We start from the raw sequence: 18,021 nt of genomic DNA, 5'->3' as shown, positions 1-18,021 counted from the left end.
AAACACACTGTTAACAACGACTTACAAGGTAGAGATCAGGGAGCAAAGGTAAGTACTGGCACTGATCAGAACCACACCAACCGGTCACCCCGGGCAACACTGTGGCAGCCGGGTGTAAGGGTGCAGTAAGGCATCAGATGCCCAATGGTTTTCTTCTGGAGTTTGACCTCGTGACAAACAGGCTGCAGGCTCTGACTAGAATGCCAGCCAGGGACAGCAAGCAAGTATGTTGTAGACTTTTTTTCCCAACAAATTTTTATTAATTTTGGTACATTCAAGTTGATACAATACTTAACAACACCACGACAATTAATCATACTTATTGGAGAAAACTCCTTAAGCTCAATGGCCCCATGATGTATCCAGGTCCTACACAGATCTTAATGCTTGTGGGCAGATCTACTCTCATTACCTCCCGACTTCACACATATTAGCTGTCAGATGTTACTGTTTGGAGTTGTGAGCTTTTGGTGTATGACTGTTGTGTCCCCCATCTAAGCCCCCTCTATATTCCCCCTATGTGCCCCTCCCCACGCCTTGTCAAATATGGTTAGCAACCCCTTCCCAATCCGCCCTGATGCCTCGCCCAACCCTCAAGGCAGGATGATCTGGTGTGCTGCTTGTTTTGATCAATAATCCTCTCAGGTCCATTGGTGGCCTGTGCCCTGTCAATCAATGTATGTATGGGCTCATTCTATTTCTTCTGTTGGTATGGGGTACGTCTCCTCCCGCATCTTAGCTAGAAGCCGATCCCAAGCCTTCTTCAATTCAGGAGACCCCCCATCCCTCCTGAGGTCTGTGTATATGACCATGCTCACTCTCCGACCACCTTTGAAGCTCCCTCCTCCAACCAGAAAGGCGGGGTCCAGCCTCGCTTTTCCAGTTCTTTGTCAATTCCCGTTTGGCCAATATGAATGCTACATCTTGGAACCTACTAGTTGTCCGGTTCTTTGGGGTATGAGGGAACCAATGCAACAAGCAGTGCATGGCGATGACAGGGATCTCGCGGTCAGTAACCGCTGCTACTTCATTCACCTTTGAGCTCCAGTATGTCCCCAGCTTGGGGCAAGCCCAGAACATATGGAAGAATTCAGCTGCCTCTACACCGCAGCAAGGACACTTCCCATTGAGGATCTGAAAGTGATGTCGGAGTCTTCGCGGGGTGAGATATTCTCTGTGTATGATGTAAAATTGGATGAGCTGAAATCATGAATTTCTAGATATCTTCGGGACTCTCCCCAATACCCGCTCCTAGTCATCGTCTGAGATCTGGGTCTCAAGGTCGGCCTCCCATTTTTGCTTCAATTCCATTAGTGGCCCCTGCGTCCCAGCAGCGATTGTTCTATATAGAGTGGCAATCACTCTTCGTGTGCCATCCGATGTTATAATGTAGGCGCTCGGGCGATGGAGAGCTGGCTCTTTCGCTCCCATCTGCCGATACGCTCAGACCCCTTGAATGATTGCCCGATGTAATAAGAACTGGCCCTGCGATAATCCGTGCTCTTGTCGAAAGTCTTCAAAGGGCAATAGGGTGCCCTCTCTATGGAGGTCCCCCATGACCAGGGCTCCCACCTCCTCCCATGCTAGTAGTCCTCTCCAGTCCCCAGCCTTAGGTAGCCAGCGAAGCCAGGCCATCGGAATCTCCGGCACATATGGCACCGCCAGTCTGGAACGCCAGAGACACCGTCTCCAGCAGCGAGCCAGCACTTCGGCCTCAGGGGAGAGTCCAAAGTAGGTCATAGACTTGGGGTGATCGGGGACGAAGGTGCACCTTTGGTCCTTTTCTCTAGGGCCCAGGGGCAACGAATGCAGGGGTGTCCTTAGGTGTTGGGTTTTCTCGTCCGGGAGCACTTGCAGTCTGGAATGTCCTGCTTGTTGAGGCTACAGGTGTCGTTGGGGAGTCTGGGAGAGATGGACCCAGGGTGGACTCGAACACTTGTGAGCCGAGGGATGTTGTTGGCACCAGTGACCCACCTCAGATGGGGTCAAGGGCGACGTGTCCAGTGGTTGCTGGAGGTGTTGGGTTTTCTCTCAACACATGGCTGCGGGAGAGGGAGCCTGCTTGCAGAAGCTGCAACCGTCTCAGGTGAGTCCAAGATGGGTGAGATAACACTGGGCTCAGTCTCTGGGTAGCTGGGGAACCGCGTCGGCACTGTTGGTTGGGTTCACTTTTGGTCGTGGACGTCAGATGCAGTGGTCACTTCAGGTGTCGGGTCTTTGGGGTTCCAACAGCTTCAAAGTCTTTTCCTTGACGTTTTTGTTGCATAGCAGGTCCGTTGCTCATGTGAGACTTGAGTCTTTATTGAAGGTAGGAAGAGTTGGTGTAGGAAAATGCCACTGTTGGCATGGTTACCCCCTCACTTTTTGTCTAGTGTTGATGCCAGCTTTGATTGTAAGTGTGCTGGGACCCTGCTAACCAGACCTCAGCACCAGTATCCTTTTCTCAAAAACAGTACCTTTGTTACCCAATTGGCACAGCCCTGGCACACAGTTAAGTCCCTTGTAAAAAGTACCCCTGGTACCAAGGGCCCTGTGGTCAGGGAAGGTCCCTAAGGGCTGCAGCATGTATTATGCCACCCTAAGGGACCCCTCACTTAGTACATGCACACTGCCTTGCAGCTTGTGTGTGCTGGTGGGGAGAAAAGACAAAGAAAGTCGACATTGCACTCTCCTCAGAGTGTCATGCCCATAAACCACTGCCTGTGGCATTGGTAAGACACCCCTCTAGCAGGCCTTACAGCCATAAGGCAGGGTGGACTATACCACAGGTGAGCGATAGCTTCATGAGCAATATGCCCCTTCAGTGTCTAAGTCAATTCTTAGACATTGTAAGTGCAGGGTAGCCATACTGAGTATATGAACTGGGAGGATGTCATTACGAACTCAACAGCACCATAATAGCTACACTGAATACTAGGAAGTTTGGTATCACACTTCTCAGCACAATAAACCCACACTGATGCCAGTGTGGGATTTATTGAAAAATGCACACAGATGGCATCTTAGAGATGCCCCCTGTATGTTAGCCCAGCTCCTAGTGTAAGGCCAACAGGTCTGTGCCAGCCTGCCACTTCCAGGTCAGTTTCTGACTACATGCGGTGAGTGCCCTTGTGCAACCTTTGGTCAGAAACAGAGCCTGTCCTGGGTGGAGGTGCTTCACACCTCCCCCTGCAGGAACTGTAACACATGGCGGTGAGCCTCAAAGACTCCGGCCTGGAGTTACAGTGCACCAGAGCACTCCAGCTAGTGGAGATGCCCGCCTCCTGGACAAGCCCCCACTTTTGGCGGCAAGTCCAGAGGGATAATGAGGAAAAACCCTTAGTGTCCAGAGCTGAAGTGACCCCCTCCTTGAGAAACCCTCCATCTTGCTTTGGAGGATTAGGACCGATAGGGATGTGCTCCCCTCCTCAAAGGCAGTAAGCACAAGGAGTGTGTAGCCACCCTCAGTGACAGTAGCCATTGGCTACTGCCCCCTGACCCTGAAAATTCCCCTAAATCCTGTATTTAAGGGCTCCCTGCACCAAGAGGTTTAGATTCCGGACGACCTCAAGAAAAGAAGGACTGCTGAGCTGAAAACCCTGCAGAGAAGAGAAGGAGAGAGCAACTGACTCGGCCCCAGCCCTACCAGCCAGTCTCCTGCTTCAAAGACCCTGCAAAAGAAAATCTACGCGTTCTATACGACCAGCAACCCCTAAAAGCCTCCAGAGGACTGCCTGCATCACCGAGAAACTCCTGTGGACAGCGGCCCGGTCCAACCAGAAGAAAAAGCAACCATCTTTAAAGAGACTCCCACCTCACTACAGAAGCGTGAGTCCAAAAGTATTCTGAACCTGATGCCCCCAGCCCGTGTCCAGGGGAACCAACCAGCCAGCGAGGACCCCCAGGCGATTCCAACCAAGTGTCCACCCTGGGCTGACCCCTCCACAACGATGCCTGCAGAGGGAATCCCAAGGACCCTCCTGACCACGACCGGGACGAAGATATCCAGCGCCTGGAGAAGTACTGCACCCGCAGCCCCCAGGCTCGAGAGAAACTGACCAGCAGTGACCAGCAGGTGGCCCTCCTCCCTGTCCAGTCGGTGGCTTTCTCGAGAACCCCCCCTATGCTTTGCCTGCAGCGCCTCAGTGACCCCCGGGTCCGCCCATTGAGTTCCATTGGGAACAGGATGCCCTGTTTGCACCCTGCACCCGGCTGCCCCCGTGCCGCTGAGATTGCGTGTTTAGTGCCTACTTGGGCGCCTCCCCACCCCACCCCACCTTCTCCCCAGTGCTCCTCTAACCCCCCTGGTCTGCCCTCCGACAGCGTGGATACTTACCTGCAAGCAGACCGGAACCGGAGTACCCCCTGTCTCCATAGGCGCCCACGTTATTTTGTCTCCTGTGTTACCTCTGCACCTAACTGGCCCTGTGTTGCTGGTGCTGGGTGTTTGGGGTTATCTTGAACCCCAACAGTGGGCTTCCTATGCCCGGAGACTGAGTCTGTAAGTCGATTACTTACCTCCAAATCTGTACTGTATTTTCCTTCCCCAGGAACTGTTGAAAATTGCAGCGCCCACTTTTAAAATAGCTTTTTGCCATTTTAAAGAAAACTGTATGTATTGTTGATTTGATTCAAAGTACTGAACTTACCTATGCAAAGCACCTTTCATTTAATGTACTTACCTGCAAACTGAAACTTGTGGTTCTAGAAATAAACAAAATATATTTTTCTATGTAAAAACCTGTTGGTCTGGAGTTAAGTCATTGTGTTTTTTCACTTATTGCTTGTGTGTGTACAACAAATGCTTAACACTACCCTCTGATAAGCCTAACTGCTCGACCAGACTACCACAAATAGAGCATTAGTATTATCTATTATTGTCTCTGTCAAGCCTCTAGGGGGAGCCAGCTTCCTACAGTTGGCTTCTTGGTCAGAGTCCTTTGAGGTCAGCAGGCAGTCCAGCGTGGTTAGCTCCTTCTTCTGAGTGTGCAACTCTTCTTTGTCATCATCTTCTGAGGTCTTCAGAATCTGAGTCCTAGGCTTTAGGGGTGCCACATAAATATTCAGTTTAGGGACGTTACAGGGAGTGCCGTGCAGTAGCCAATGGGCTGCCCACCTTTAGGGTGACTACACCCTTTCTGTAGCCCAAACCCTAGTGACCTAATGTCTTCCAAACAAGAAGAAGGAATTTAAAAAGTAGTATCCAGCTAGTCCACCTTATGGTTTGGACTGGCATGAAGTGGGCACATCTCCTTAGGTGTCTAATTTTCTTGCCTGTGCTGCAGTCAAAAATGGGGTTAGGACAGGGGAGTCAGTCATCACCACCGTCTGAAGAGTTCTGGATTGCATTACAAAGGCGGCGAGGCCTTTGAAGCTCCCTGCCCTGGAATGTCCATCCTGCCTGGGTGAGGTGCTAACTCCTCCCCCCACTGCAGGCTTTTGTCTCAGGCCCTCAAGAGCGCTGGCTCTTAGCTTGGGGGGCTAGAAATGCGTCTGTGGTGACTGAACTGGTCAGGATGCTAGTAGCTGGTAGATTTGCAGGTGGCACCTCTAACGTGCCCTCTGTGTGCATTTATTCAGTGAATTCTGTGAGAGTTTATTATCCTGAGATGTTTGTTTTCAAACATCTAAGGGTTCAGAGAAGCCATCATGTAGCTGGGGAACTCGTAATGACCAGTGTCCAGCACATGCATTTAAGATGGCTTCCCTGTTCACTTATGTCTCAGAATCAATGGAGACATAGCAGGGGCATCTCTCCTCAGACTATGGCAGGATTTTACTTCTGGCCAGGTTTCTGAGGAAGGTACATTTTTTGCCACTGTGGTGAGCAGTGTGTCAAAGGTACTTGATCTCCAGCTGTTGGTCATTTAACTCAAGACTAATGTTTTGACAAAGGTGCTTCACCTGGGAGCAGGCTCGCCTGAACCCATGCTTCCATTTAATGAAGCCCTCACCGCTGTGCTCTTGAGGACTTATGTGAAATTTTGCACAGGGACTCTTTTACATGGACTGATTACCTGTTGTAACTGCCCCGTCCGGGAGACCCAGCCTTCTTCTCCCAGCATCCATGCTGGATGGCAGGGATGTAGTAAAGTTTGCCATTCATTGAGGACTGGTCACCACTGACTCCCTGGGTAGAGCCATGGCTTCTGCGGTGGTGCTGCATTGCCATCCCTTGTTATGGTCTACTGGGTTTTTGGGGGATGTTCATTCTTCATTGATTGACATGGCGTTTGATGGCTCCCGCCTATTTGGAGACAAGGCTGATATGGCGCTTGAGCACTTTCACGAGGGCAGGGTCACTGCCTACTCCCTTGCCTTTCCCTTTTGACTTGGCAGCAACAGCAGTCCTTTCGCCCCAATCACGAATATGAAAGGGAAAATTAGGGCATCTGCAGTTTCAGCCGTATCCAGTTAGCTTTCTCCCCACCCCTTTCAAGGATGGCGCTTCAGAGCCAAGAAAGGACACAGGAGCCAGTCTCAGCATGCCATGCAGTCCCCCACCTCTCCAGCTGCTGCAGCCTCCAAACCTCTCTAGGGCCACAGCCAACCCATTGGTGACAGATTCAGGCATTACCTGCCGGTCGATGATTACATCTAACAAGTGGGTGCTTCAGATCATTCAGAAGAGTTATGCCCTCGTACTTCTGGATACCCCTCCACTCCTCCCACCTTCCCAAGTATGGCTGACGGAAGATCATCTCTTCTTGCTTCGTCAGGAAATGCAGGCTCTTTTGGGCAAAAGAGCCATTGAGAGGGTGCCCACACCAGAGGTAGGGCCACGGTTGTTATTCCCTCTACTTTCTTATGCCTAAGGATGGAGGCATTTACTGTATTCTAGACCTGCGCCTTCTCAACTATTTCCTGAAAAAAGAGAAATTTAAGATGCTCACAGAGACTCAGGTCCTGTCTGCCCTGAATCCTGGAGACTGGATTGTAGCACTGGACCTGCAGAACACGTATTTCCACAGCCCTGTCCTTCCGGCCTACAGGCATTACCTGCAGTTCACAATAGGCCACAAATATTTTCAGTTGTTTTGTGCTCCAATTTAGCCTTACCAGCACCTCTCAGGTGTTCATTTAAGTGATTGCAGTGGTTTAAGCCCATCTGCAGAGGTTAGTGTTCCAGTCTTTCCCTACCTCAATGGCTGGCTGTTTAAGACGTACTTGTTCCAGACAGTTGTCACTCACCTCTAAACTGCTGTGGACCTTCTGCTTTCACTGGGGCTCACTATCAACATGCCAAAGTTGCAAAGTTCTAGACTCTGAAGTTCTGCGCCAATATTGTGGAGCAACGAGTCGGGGATATTCAGGCTACAATTTTAATGTTTTGGCCTTTATCCTGGATTTTGGTAAAACTAACTCGGAGGCTGCTATGTTTCAAGGCCTCCTTCATCCTGCTGGTAAAGCATGGCTGTGGCATGTGCAGGCTCTGCGGAGAAGTCTCATTAGGCGCAGCATCAGGGAAATCTCTCCAACCTGGTGCAGATATTGAAGGCCACTGCAAAAGATCTTCAATGGTGGCATATGAATTGCAGTTGATTCAGCATCAGACCCCTCTTCCTTTCCCACCCAACCAGAGTTCACAATGGTGGCAGATGCATCCCTGCTGGTTTCGGGCAGCCATCTGGAAGGGGTGGTGATCAAAAGACTCCGGTCTTTGGCAGAATCTCAATTCCTGCTCAGTTTGTTGGACTTGAGGGTGATTTACTTGGCATTGAAAGCCTTCCTTCCCTCTATCAAGGGAAGGCTGGATCAGGTGCTCATGGACAACACCACTATGTGGTACGGCAACAAACAGGGCAGGGTGTGGTCATGAGCCTCTTTCAGGAGGCTCAGAGCCACTACAGATGGCTGGAACGTCAGCACGTTTTCCTGGTCGTACAACACCTAGCTGGGTGGCTCAACGCTAGGGTGGACATACTCAGCCCTCGTTGCCTCACGAGTGGTGTCTAGGTCCGGAGGTGATGCAAGGTCTCTTCCGAGACTATGGAGAACCTTGATTAGATCTGTGTGCCACTGCAGAGAACGTCCAATGTCAGTACTTATGTACATTGGCATTTCCAAAGCGGCTCTCGCTTGGAGACATAGTTTGCCTTGAGAGGGTCTCTGGACTCCTAAACGCCTTTCCATCAATTCCACTCTTACCCAGAGTTCTAAAGATCAGGCCCAAATGGGCCAAATCATCCTATTGGCTCCGGATTGAGCATCTACAGGAAGATGGGTAACCATCAGAACAAACTTTACAGAAGGTAAGTAACTTGTTTTTGACAACTGCATGGTACCTTGAGGCTGGCAGAAAGTCTGGTGTTGCAGGATTTCCCTACTCAGACTAATAAAAACACTTTTCCACCTGCACTACCTTCTAGGGAATCTAAAACAATTGTACAGGTTGGACACAGGAATGGCAGAACTGATTGGTCTCACTAGACCCATCCCCGCCCTAAAATATTCCTTCGTATACTTGTAAGACAGTGACACAGGAAGTACATCAGGTGAGCAGTACTTTTCGTGTTTATTTTGAACTTGCTTATGGCCCGTATCTATGCAAGAGGATGCTGTACATCTTCAAAATTAGGGAACTGTATTTTTGCTACCAGAAAATGTGTTTATCAAGGTTAAGTGTAAGTGAGCTTCTGCTGAGTTTGTCTGTCTTCAGAAAGACCTTAAGATAGTATGCACTGAATAGCGAGTTATTGGCGATTGTTCTGATGTCTATTCGCTTTCCCACTGGTAGGCTTTGCCCATCGCATTTGAGGTTGAATTTGGTGTTAACATTCCGCACAGAATCTCTTTTGAGCCCTTTCCTATCAAGTTGTTGAGTTTGAAAGTGATTTTTTTCTTGTGACTGTTACTTCTATCAAAAGAATCAGGATTCAGCATGTGCGGTCTACCTAGCAGCCTTATTAAGCGTGGCTGGCTTTGGCACCCCACACTCCCTGACCACCTCCTCGGATTCACACACTTCCATCCGGCAAATGAGCCCCACATCTCTCAATAGCCCCCTTTCGCATACATTCATTTGTTTTAAAGTGCTTGTAAAGGCTGGCTGTACTAGTCCACTCAGCTATCCACACAAAATATAGCTCTGGTCTTTGCAGCAGGCATATTAATCCTCTAAGCTACTTTATGGCAAGTCAAAGCTACCGCGAGACACCTCTCTCCCTAGCAGCAACCTTAATCACAAGAGTTATCTTGATATTTTAATTGTTTACTGAAGGCTGGACACACAAGAAACTTCTTAGCAGGTGCTTTTAAATCGCAAGTTTTGTAAGCTATTGCTAAACACAGCGTCCACCTGAGGTCAGCGCCCCCCACTCCAGGTCAGCACCCGGTACGGCCACATCGCTTGCACCGCCCTAAAGCCGGCCCTGCATATCCTCTTCTTGTTGGACATAGTGGTGTTTAGAGAGCGACCTATGTTTTTGCTAGTGGTTCTGTCTTGAGCTTCATACCCCTGGAAGAGGAGGGCAATGACGTACAGGTTAGGGTGGAGAAGAGTCCTCACCTATTGTGTGTTAAAGCCAGAAAGTACAGGACTGACCAGCAACTGCTAATTGAGTTATTGGACTAAAAATACTAATGTGTTGTTCTTTGTGGTATCAGTGTACAATGCCGTGTGACGATAGTAAGGTTCATTCTGTGAAGACAAGCTAGCCACATCTGCTCTTTTGCGAGCATTAATGATTTTAGTTATTTGGTAAGTGCCTACATCGTCAAGAGAGTTTGCATGGTCGCTGCTTTGTTAGTATTTCTAAAATGATAAATCCGCAGAAATATTTATACATTAGCAATAAAGATTACCCTGTGTAAATTTCTTTTTTACCTTTATAGCATCCCCCTTCTCCCTTTTTCTGAGGTGGTGTGCGGTCTTCGGCAATATTAGTTCTGGTAAAATGTTCTGTCTGTTTTTGTCCTGGCCTAAACCAAGTGAATATTCTGCTCCCGCAAGGTCAATTTGTTTTTCGCGCGTCTCAATGACCGATGCTGACCTGCCCGCCACCAGGCACAAATGAATGGTACTACTGAAAAATTCCAAATCCTCTATGACTGTGTAGATTTATAGTTAGCAAAATCTACATAAAGATAAACTATCCATCAGAAAAAACATCACCAAAGGTGAGTAACTTCTATTGCATAGTTAAAGGCGATGAACTGGTGAGACTGATATATTGTAGACGAGCAACGTAAACTATTCTTGCAAACATTTGATTCAGAATTTTTTGGGGATTTCACCGTTCTATGAAATGATCTAAGTTGGTTGCTCTTAAAAGCCAGTGTTGTAGCTGCAAGGGAAGGGGGCATTTGGGCTGTTACACCCCCCAGCAAGTATATCTTATGATAAATAGTTAGGCATAGGTGCTATCAGTCAGATATGGTCTGTCGGATATCACCAGGAATTTTTCACATAAAAACAAACGTGCACGCTGTCTCTCCCTCGCTCTATTTGGGAAGACTTCAAAAATGTTGGTTATTTAACAAAATAATGTGCTTTTTCTAAGTACCCCTACCAATCCTCATTCTTCTCCCTTTCAGCTACTCCGTAAGCCTATCTTGTGCGCCATGCTTGTCTTATTACGTATTTCAACATTAGGTGCCAGCATGATAGTTGGGAAATCTGAAGCTTACCTCGCCACCCCCTCCCCTTACTGAGCAAGCTACACCTCTGTATTCATGCCTGTTTGTTTTATTGTCTTTTAACTTCTTTGGTATTGAAAATAAATGCTAGGTTGTATATCTCTTAATTTGTTCTCATATGCCATACTTGTAATTTTGTTGCAGTTATACATCTGAATTGTTTTACGAAGGAAAGTTGATGGCCAGTGGAAAGCAGCCAGCACACAAAGAATTCTACCCCTTGACTTTTTTCACAGCACGCGGAGAAGATGTGCAAGAAAAAAACAGTACAGCCTTTTACAACAATGCAGAAGTAAGTTTGTTTGTAAAATTGACACCCTTTTTTCCAGACTTCCTGCTATTGTTAATAATAGATGGTGTCATTTCCATTGTATTGGCTAATTGCATGTTATACAGTGAGATAATTTAAAATAGTTGTAGTATTATTTAAAACTTTTTGTGAAGAATAGCTCATTGACGTGTTGCTGGTTTAAACAAAAGACGAACAGAAATGTCTTTCAGCAAAAAAACACAACCACAATCTCTACTGCTTCACAGCTACAGTTAATATAATCCCCATGAATTTAAACACGCAAATCACTTTTTCAGTATCTTACAGTCTAATTTTTCTTGTCTTGCGCAGATTTTGCCTGAAGGCATATGAGCGCATTATCCATGCGCCAGATTACATTCCAACATTTTTTTAGGCAAATAGAGATTAAGGGGGCCTGATTTTGATCTTGGCAGATGGAATACTCCGTCACAAACGTAACAGATATCCCATCCAGCATATTACGATCTCTATTGGATATAATGGGATCGTAATACAGCAGATGGGATATCTCTCATGTTTGTGATCGAGTATTCCCCTCTGTTAAGATCTAAATCAGACCCTTAGTGATTTGCCCAGAATCACAAGCTATAAAGTTCAGGCCGGGGCTCGAATAGTTTCAATTGCAAACATGACTGATCTAGCTGTTAGGCCACATCTCCTCCAGAGTGAATAGTTGCTTTGTACCAACAAAATACTATTAAGCATTAAGTATTAAAAGTATCTAGTGTAAAAATGAAACATGGACTGGACTGCATCAGTCAGATTGTTAAAATTATTAATAGTGTAAGAAGATATAGATAATACCATCTGAAAACTAGAGTCGCTCACCTTTCCCCTAATAAATGCTTTTGTTGTTGTAAATATCGGAAAGTACCCTCTTTTGGCATGATTACCCCACGTTTTTCCTGCTGTCAGTATGTTTTGACTGTTTTCACTTGGATCCTGCTAACCAGGACCACAGTGATTTTGCCCTCTCCAACTAAATTTGATTGCTTAGGACTTTTCACACCCCACAATTGCCATACTGGTGCCCCAATATAAGTCCTACTATATGGTACCTAGGTACCGAGGGCATTGGAGCACCAGGGGTTCCCCATGGGCTGCAGCATGTACTGTGCCACCCATGGGAGCCCATGCAACATGTTTCTGCGGCCTGTCATTGCAGCCTGTGTGAAAAGGTGCATGCACTCTTTCACCACAGGTCACTGCACCAGGTCACTGTAAGTCACCCCATGGTAGGATCTCCAAGCCCAGAGGGCAGAGTGCAGGTACCTGTGTGTGAGGCCCCTCCTGCATGAGCAGAGGTGCCCCTACGAACTTTAGCTCCATTCCATTGGACTTGATAAGTGCAGGGAAGCCATTTTACCTGTGTCCCGGACACAGATCACTACCTGTGTCCAGCTACATAATGGGTACTCCGAACCTGGGCATGTTTGGTATCAAACATGTCAGAATCATACACCAATACTGTTGTCAGTGTTGGTTGTATGATACCATGCACTCTGGAGGTTCCTTAGAGGACATCCAACATTGCTCCTACCAGTCTTCTGGGGTTTTCCTTGCAGCCTGTGCTGCTGCCACCCCTCAGACGAGTTTCTATTCTCATGCTGCATGACCAAGCTCAGGCAGAGGAAGGCAGAACAAAGGATCTCCTGTGGGAGAAGGAGACAACACCGTCTCCCTTGGAAATAGCTGTTACAAGGCTTGCGAGGGGTAGTCTCCCCAAACCACCGGTATTCTTTGAAGGGCACATTTGGTGCCCTCCTTGCATAAACTGGTTTGCACCAGTCCAGGGACCCCTGGTCCCTGCTCTGGCGTGAAACTGGACAAAGGAAAGGAAAGGGAAGTGACAACTCTCCTGTCCATCACAACCCTAAGGGTGGTTCCCAGAGCTCCTCCAGGTGACCACTTGATTCTGGCATCTTGAATCCAAGGTGGGCAGAGGCCCCTGGGAGCATCTGAATGGCCAGGTCAGGTAAATGACGTCACAGCCCTCTCCTGTTAGGTGGTCACCCTGCTAGGTGACCAATCCCCCTTTCTGGGCTATTTAGGGCCCTCCCTCTTGGGTGGGTTCTCATATTCGACATCTAAGATTCCAACAGGACTCTTCTGCATAGTTTACGTCATGTTCTTGCCCCTGAAACTGCAACTGAAACCTCCTGGAACTGACAATCTGCAACTACAGCGATGACTCTGCCCTGCAGCATTGTTTCTCTGGCTCCTTCTAGCAACTGCAACATTTCCCTGGCTGTGCAACCTCTGTGGGTGATGAGTCTTCGTTCTGCACAAGAAGTCAGAAGGAGTCTCCCTTGGAGTGAAGGAGTCACTCCCCTGCATCTGCAAGCACCAACTGCAACAGCGACTGGCTTCGTGGATCTTCTCACCTCCAGATCTGTGTGGATTCTGCATCACAGGTGGTAGTCTGGAGTGGTCCCCTTGGTCCTCTCTACCAGCTGTCCAACTTGGGACACGGAACGCCCTTGCCTCTCCTCGCAGGACAGTACCCGTGTGCACCACAACTCGTGCAGCTACCAAGGCTTGTTTGTTCCTCCTCCAAGGAATCTTCAGGCCCTGTGTAGCCCCGGACAGAAGCACCTCTTCCTTCAACGCACAGTCTCCTGCCTCCTGCTCCAGTGACATGGGACTTCTCTTCAGGTGTGCTGAGTGGGCCTCACGGCGACTCCTGTACGTGCTGCCAGTGGGTTGCCTGTGGGGGCTACCTCCACTTCTTGGGACTCTCCCAGGTGCTGAGGGTCACCCCGGACTCCCCTCCTTGGGTCAAGTCTCCGGGACCTATATGGTCCTCTTCAGCCTTGCTACCACCTTCTCCATCTCTTGCATTTGCCAAGGCTTGTTGGTGGTTTTCCAGCACCACTAACCAACTGCATCTTGACTGCCGATATGGGACATCAGTTGTATCACTTCTGGGACTCCTATTCAGCTCCTATGCTGCACTGCTGACCTTCTTCATCCACCGTTGACCAGGTCGTGCATCCACAGAAGGGCGGGTAGTGGCTCCTGCCACAAGCGGACACTCCAACTCGAACTGGTCTTGGACCCCTTCCTTTGCAGGTCCTCTTCTGTCAGTATCCACCTTTGGGTTCTTCCAGTCTCGATTGGGTCTTGCACATTCCTTTTCCAAAGTCCTCCTGGTGTTTTGGGGGAAAACCAGGTACTTACCTCTGCTCTCCTGGTCACTCAGGGTCACTATGGTATTTACCTCCTTGGGTTCCTAGTTCATCCAGCTCCCTTCTACCGATTCCACTTCTTTGGGTGGGGCACTGCCTTTCACATTCCACTTTTTTAGTATATGGTTTTGCCCTCCCCTAGGGCCTTCACTATTTGCTATTGCGTTTACCAATACCTACTGCTTTCTGTGCTATTTACTGATTGCTAATGTGTATATAATAGTGTGTTAATTTACCTCCAGTTGGGGGATTACCTACTCAATATTCTGGTATTTGTGTTACTTTAACAAAGTAACTTTATTTTGTAACACTGTGTGGTTCTTTCATGGGTATAAGTGCTGTGTGACTATAGTGGTATTGCATAAGCTTAGCATGTCTCGTAGATGAGTCTTGGCTGCTCATCCACAGCTACCTCTAGAGAGCCCTGGCTTCCTAGTCACTGCCTACACTTCACTAATAGGGGATACATGCCTTAATTGGATAAGACCATAGGTGCTCACCACACACCGGGCCAGCTTCCCACAGTAAATGCTTAGGAAATAAGTGGATCTGCTTATATTGTAGATTTTTCCCCAAAATACATCCAAGGTTGAGATTGGAAGTATGGTTGTTGAGCCAGGGAAGGGGCATGGAGAAACCATCGCAAGTGTGATAAACACCACAGAATTCCTTTCTATATAGATGTCTAACCACAGATTCCTCAGTTTATAAATACTCTTCAAGCATCATACTGAATCCAAAAACTTTTCCAGCAGTACCTGTGTGTTCCTGGCTATCAGCCCTCCCTGATAGGGAGTCTAAAAGAGTAGAGACCTTTAGAAAGAGGATATAGTGTTACCTCATTTAGCCCCAAGGTCCATCACTGGCACTTCCCTGCTGGGCCACTATTCCCACACACTTTTGATTCAGTGGCTCAAGTACTCTGTTGTCCATGAAGACCTCTGAACTATCCTGACCCATGCTCTGGTGGATGATCGTAATGCGCCCAAATTCACAATTTGTTGTGGCCTAGATACCACCAGTTCCATTGGGTGAGCCATTGGCTCCTGAGTTGCCGTTCATTGTCACGTCTGGTTGCGGTCAGTACGTTTTTCAAGCGATGACCAGTCATCTCTTATGAACGTGCCCTTTGATGGACTCCACACTGGACCAGTTCATATAGAGTAGGGCTCATAGAGTTTATCTGCCCCATCTCGCCTGCTGCTTCAGCTCTAACGTTCCTTTTGCAGTTTCGGCTTGGATACCTCATACAGGCAGCCACTTCAGACTGAAAGCTGCCAAGCAGTTTTGTGGCCAAGGTTGTGGCAACGACTGCCCTCGTGGTCAGGGTAATTTAGCCAGTCAGCCTACCACCATCCCTGCAGCCCCAACTGCCATACCTCTTTAGTGTATCCTTAGTGGAGCACAACCACCAGTTGGAGGCAGGATCCTACGATTATTGCTGTGTTGGGAGACCATAACTTTGGGTGCTGCAGATAGTCCAGAAGGGATACACCTTGCCCTTTGAAGCCACTCCACCACATTTTCCACTGACTCCGGAGTGACTGATGGATGACTATCTGTCTCTCTTATGGCTGGAAACGTAATCCCTTTTGCTCAAAAGGGCTATTGAGATGGTGCCTGCTCCAAAAGTGGATTGTGGGTGTTACACTACTTTCTGGTGTCAAAGAAGGATGGAGGCCTTTCTGTCATTTTAGACCTGTGTCCTCTCATCATCAACTTCAGAATATTCACCCTGGCCTAGATCTGTTCTGCCTTCGACCCTTGAAACTGGATGGTGGTGTTCAATCTACAGGACACTTATTTTCATATCCTCACCCTGAAGGCCCATTGGCAATATCTATAATTTATAGTGGGAAAGGAGAATTTTCAGTTCATAGTGCTCCTCATGTGTTCACCAAAGTGGTGGTAGCAACACTCCTTTGGAAGTCATGGGGTTCAGTCTTCACCTACCACGACAACTGTTGAAATCAGGCTCACCCCAGGCTGTTGTCAACCAACTCCAGACTAGAGCAAACCATCAGTCATTGTTTGGGTTTACTATCAATGTGCTGAAGTCAAACCTTACTTCTTCTCAGATTCTCACCTTCATTGGATCCATTCTGGACACAGTTTGGTTTTGTGCCTTTCCCCAGAGAGTCCAGGACATTCAGGCTGTGATCCACCAATTGGGATGGATGGTATCCTGCTAGTTAGGCACTCCAGGTGTCATATGTGGGCCCTGAAGACTCATTGGGCCCAACATCAAGTGGGCCTGTCTGACCACATCCATATTTCAGAGGAACAGCAAACAAGGGTAGTAAGGGTGAAAGGACGCCGCACATCTAAACAGTAAAACAATGATTTTGAGACAAATATCCAAGTAAACATAGAATCTGGTGCAATCTGGCCAAGTGCCTTTCTACCCAGTAGGCACAAAAATGGGTAACAGAGTACCCAAGGACAAATCCTAAATATGTTGTTTTAACCATGTGTCCAAACACCCACCGTGTATATATTTGCAATCACCGGTTGTACCATATTGCTTTGTTTCTTTCACTATTGAGTCCGGCTATGGTCTCCATATACTCCAATGTCTTTGAAAACTTCTTGTACTTTGCATTTATTGTTGTACCAGAGTATTTTTACATTTACTTAACAATTTTTTTCCATTACTTTCCTCCATTACTACACACACGGGACCTACCTTTCAATCTACTCAATAACCACTCTTGCCTGCTATTACCTGGGCTCACTGTACCTAATTACACTCTGCACTACACACCTTACTACCTCAACCTGGATTTACTCTTTAACATAACCTTTATATAGCCTGCCTTTCTCTCTACCTTTTCTTCTACTTCTTACATTCCGTCTCCTGTTGTTTATAGTATGCCTAGGCCCAGGCTGTCGCTACTTGCCTGGACCCTAATATAGACCTCCACCACTTGCCTGGACCCTACAACATGGCCGACATACCCTACCGACCGCCTAGGCCGTTCTGACTCGTATGATTTCGTACCGCCCTTTTATACACTCAAGATTGCCGCCCTCTATCTTACTCTCATGTCCCTCTTCTATCTCTATAACACTCCCCCTCACGTTCTTATAACGATTGCCATGGTCTCCTTCGACCATTATACTATCCGGAGACTTGGTGCTACACGCTACTTCGTGTCCTAACAGGTATGCCTGCACCACCTTTCTTAAATTTCATCTTCCTTACAGCTAATATTCCAATCAAACATCTCCGTAGTGTTACATTTTTGTCCTTACCGCGAGCTCACTAACTTTTATTCTTGTGCTTTATTACGGCCAGATTTTTACTTTCCTCACGGCTATATGTTATCCTGTTTGGTTCATTGTTGATTAGCACTTTGGACACAATCCTTTACCGCGCGCTCCACTCACATCACTTTTTTCACCTTACCCTCGCCTTTAACGGCTAATATCCTAACTTAGCTTCACCTTAGTGGTGTTTTATCTGTTTACATCGCGGTTCTGTTAGCCTCTAGTCCTTTCATACAATACGGTCTGATTTTTACTATCTCTACAGATAGACTTGAATGCCTTTTTTTATAAAGGTTCATTAGCGCTGTGGACACACGGCATAGCGCGTTTTTTTACTTTCCCCACAGTTTCACCTCACTTCGGTCTCTCTTTTAGCTACTTCACCGTCTTCGCTATGCAGCTCAGCCCCTTACACAAGGGCACATTTTCCCCAGCCTTTGGGGACGCGCACAGCTTAGTTCAAACCTCCTGTTCACAGTGTAGTACTAGGACAAGCTTCACCGGACATGCACGCCTCTCAGCCCCTCTATGACCATCTTGCCCCACATGGTGGCTCCCGTTTTTTTCACGTATCAGCATTCACATTCTCCATCACTTACAATCCACTGGCTCATTTCTCTTTTCTTTTTCCCT

General features: G+C 47.7%; 1 protein-coding gene across 8 annotated transcripts in view; it reads left to right on the top strand.

Moving 5' to 3' along the window:
• HELZ (helicase with zinc finger) overlaps positions 1-18,021 on the top strand; it is a 1,413,339-nt gene that overhangs the window by 835,610 nt on the left and 559,708 nt on the right. For all 8 annotated transcript variants that reach the window (XM_069199901.1, XM_069199892.1, XM_069199898.1 and 5 more), the window contains one exon: positions 10,762-10,909. In XM_069199901.1, the coding sequence (XP_069056002.1) occupies positions 10,762-10,909 (148 nt within the window). The remainder of the gene's footprint in view (positions 1-10,761; positions 10,910-18,021) is intronic.

The sequence above is a fragment of the Pleurodeles waltl genome, chromosome 7 (assembly GCF_031143425.1).
Source record: "Pleurodeles waltl isolate 20211129_DDA chromosome 7, aPleWal1.hap1.20221129, whole genome shotgun sequence".
NCBI classification, from domain to species: domain Eukaryota; kingdom Metazoa; phylum Chordata; class Amphibia; order Caudata; family Salamandridae; genus Pleurodeles; species Pleurodeles waltl.
This window is presented reverse-complemented; position numbering and strand designations above follow the sequence as displayed.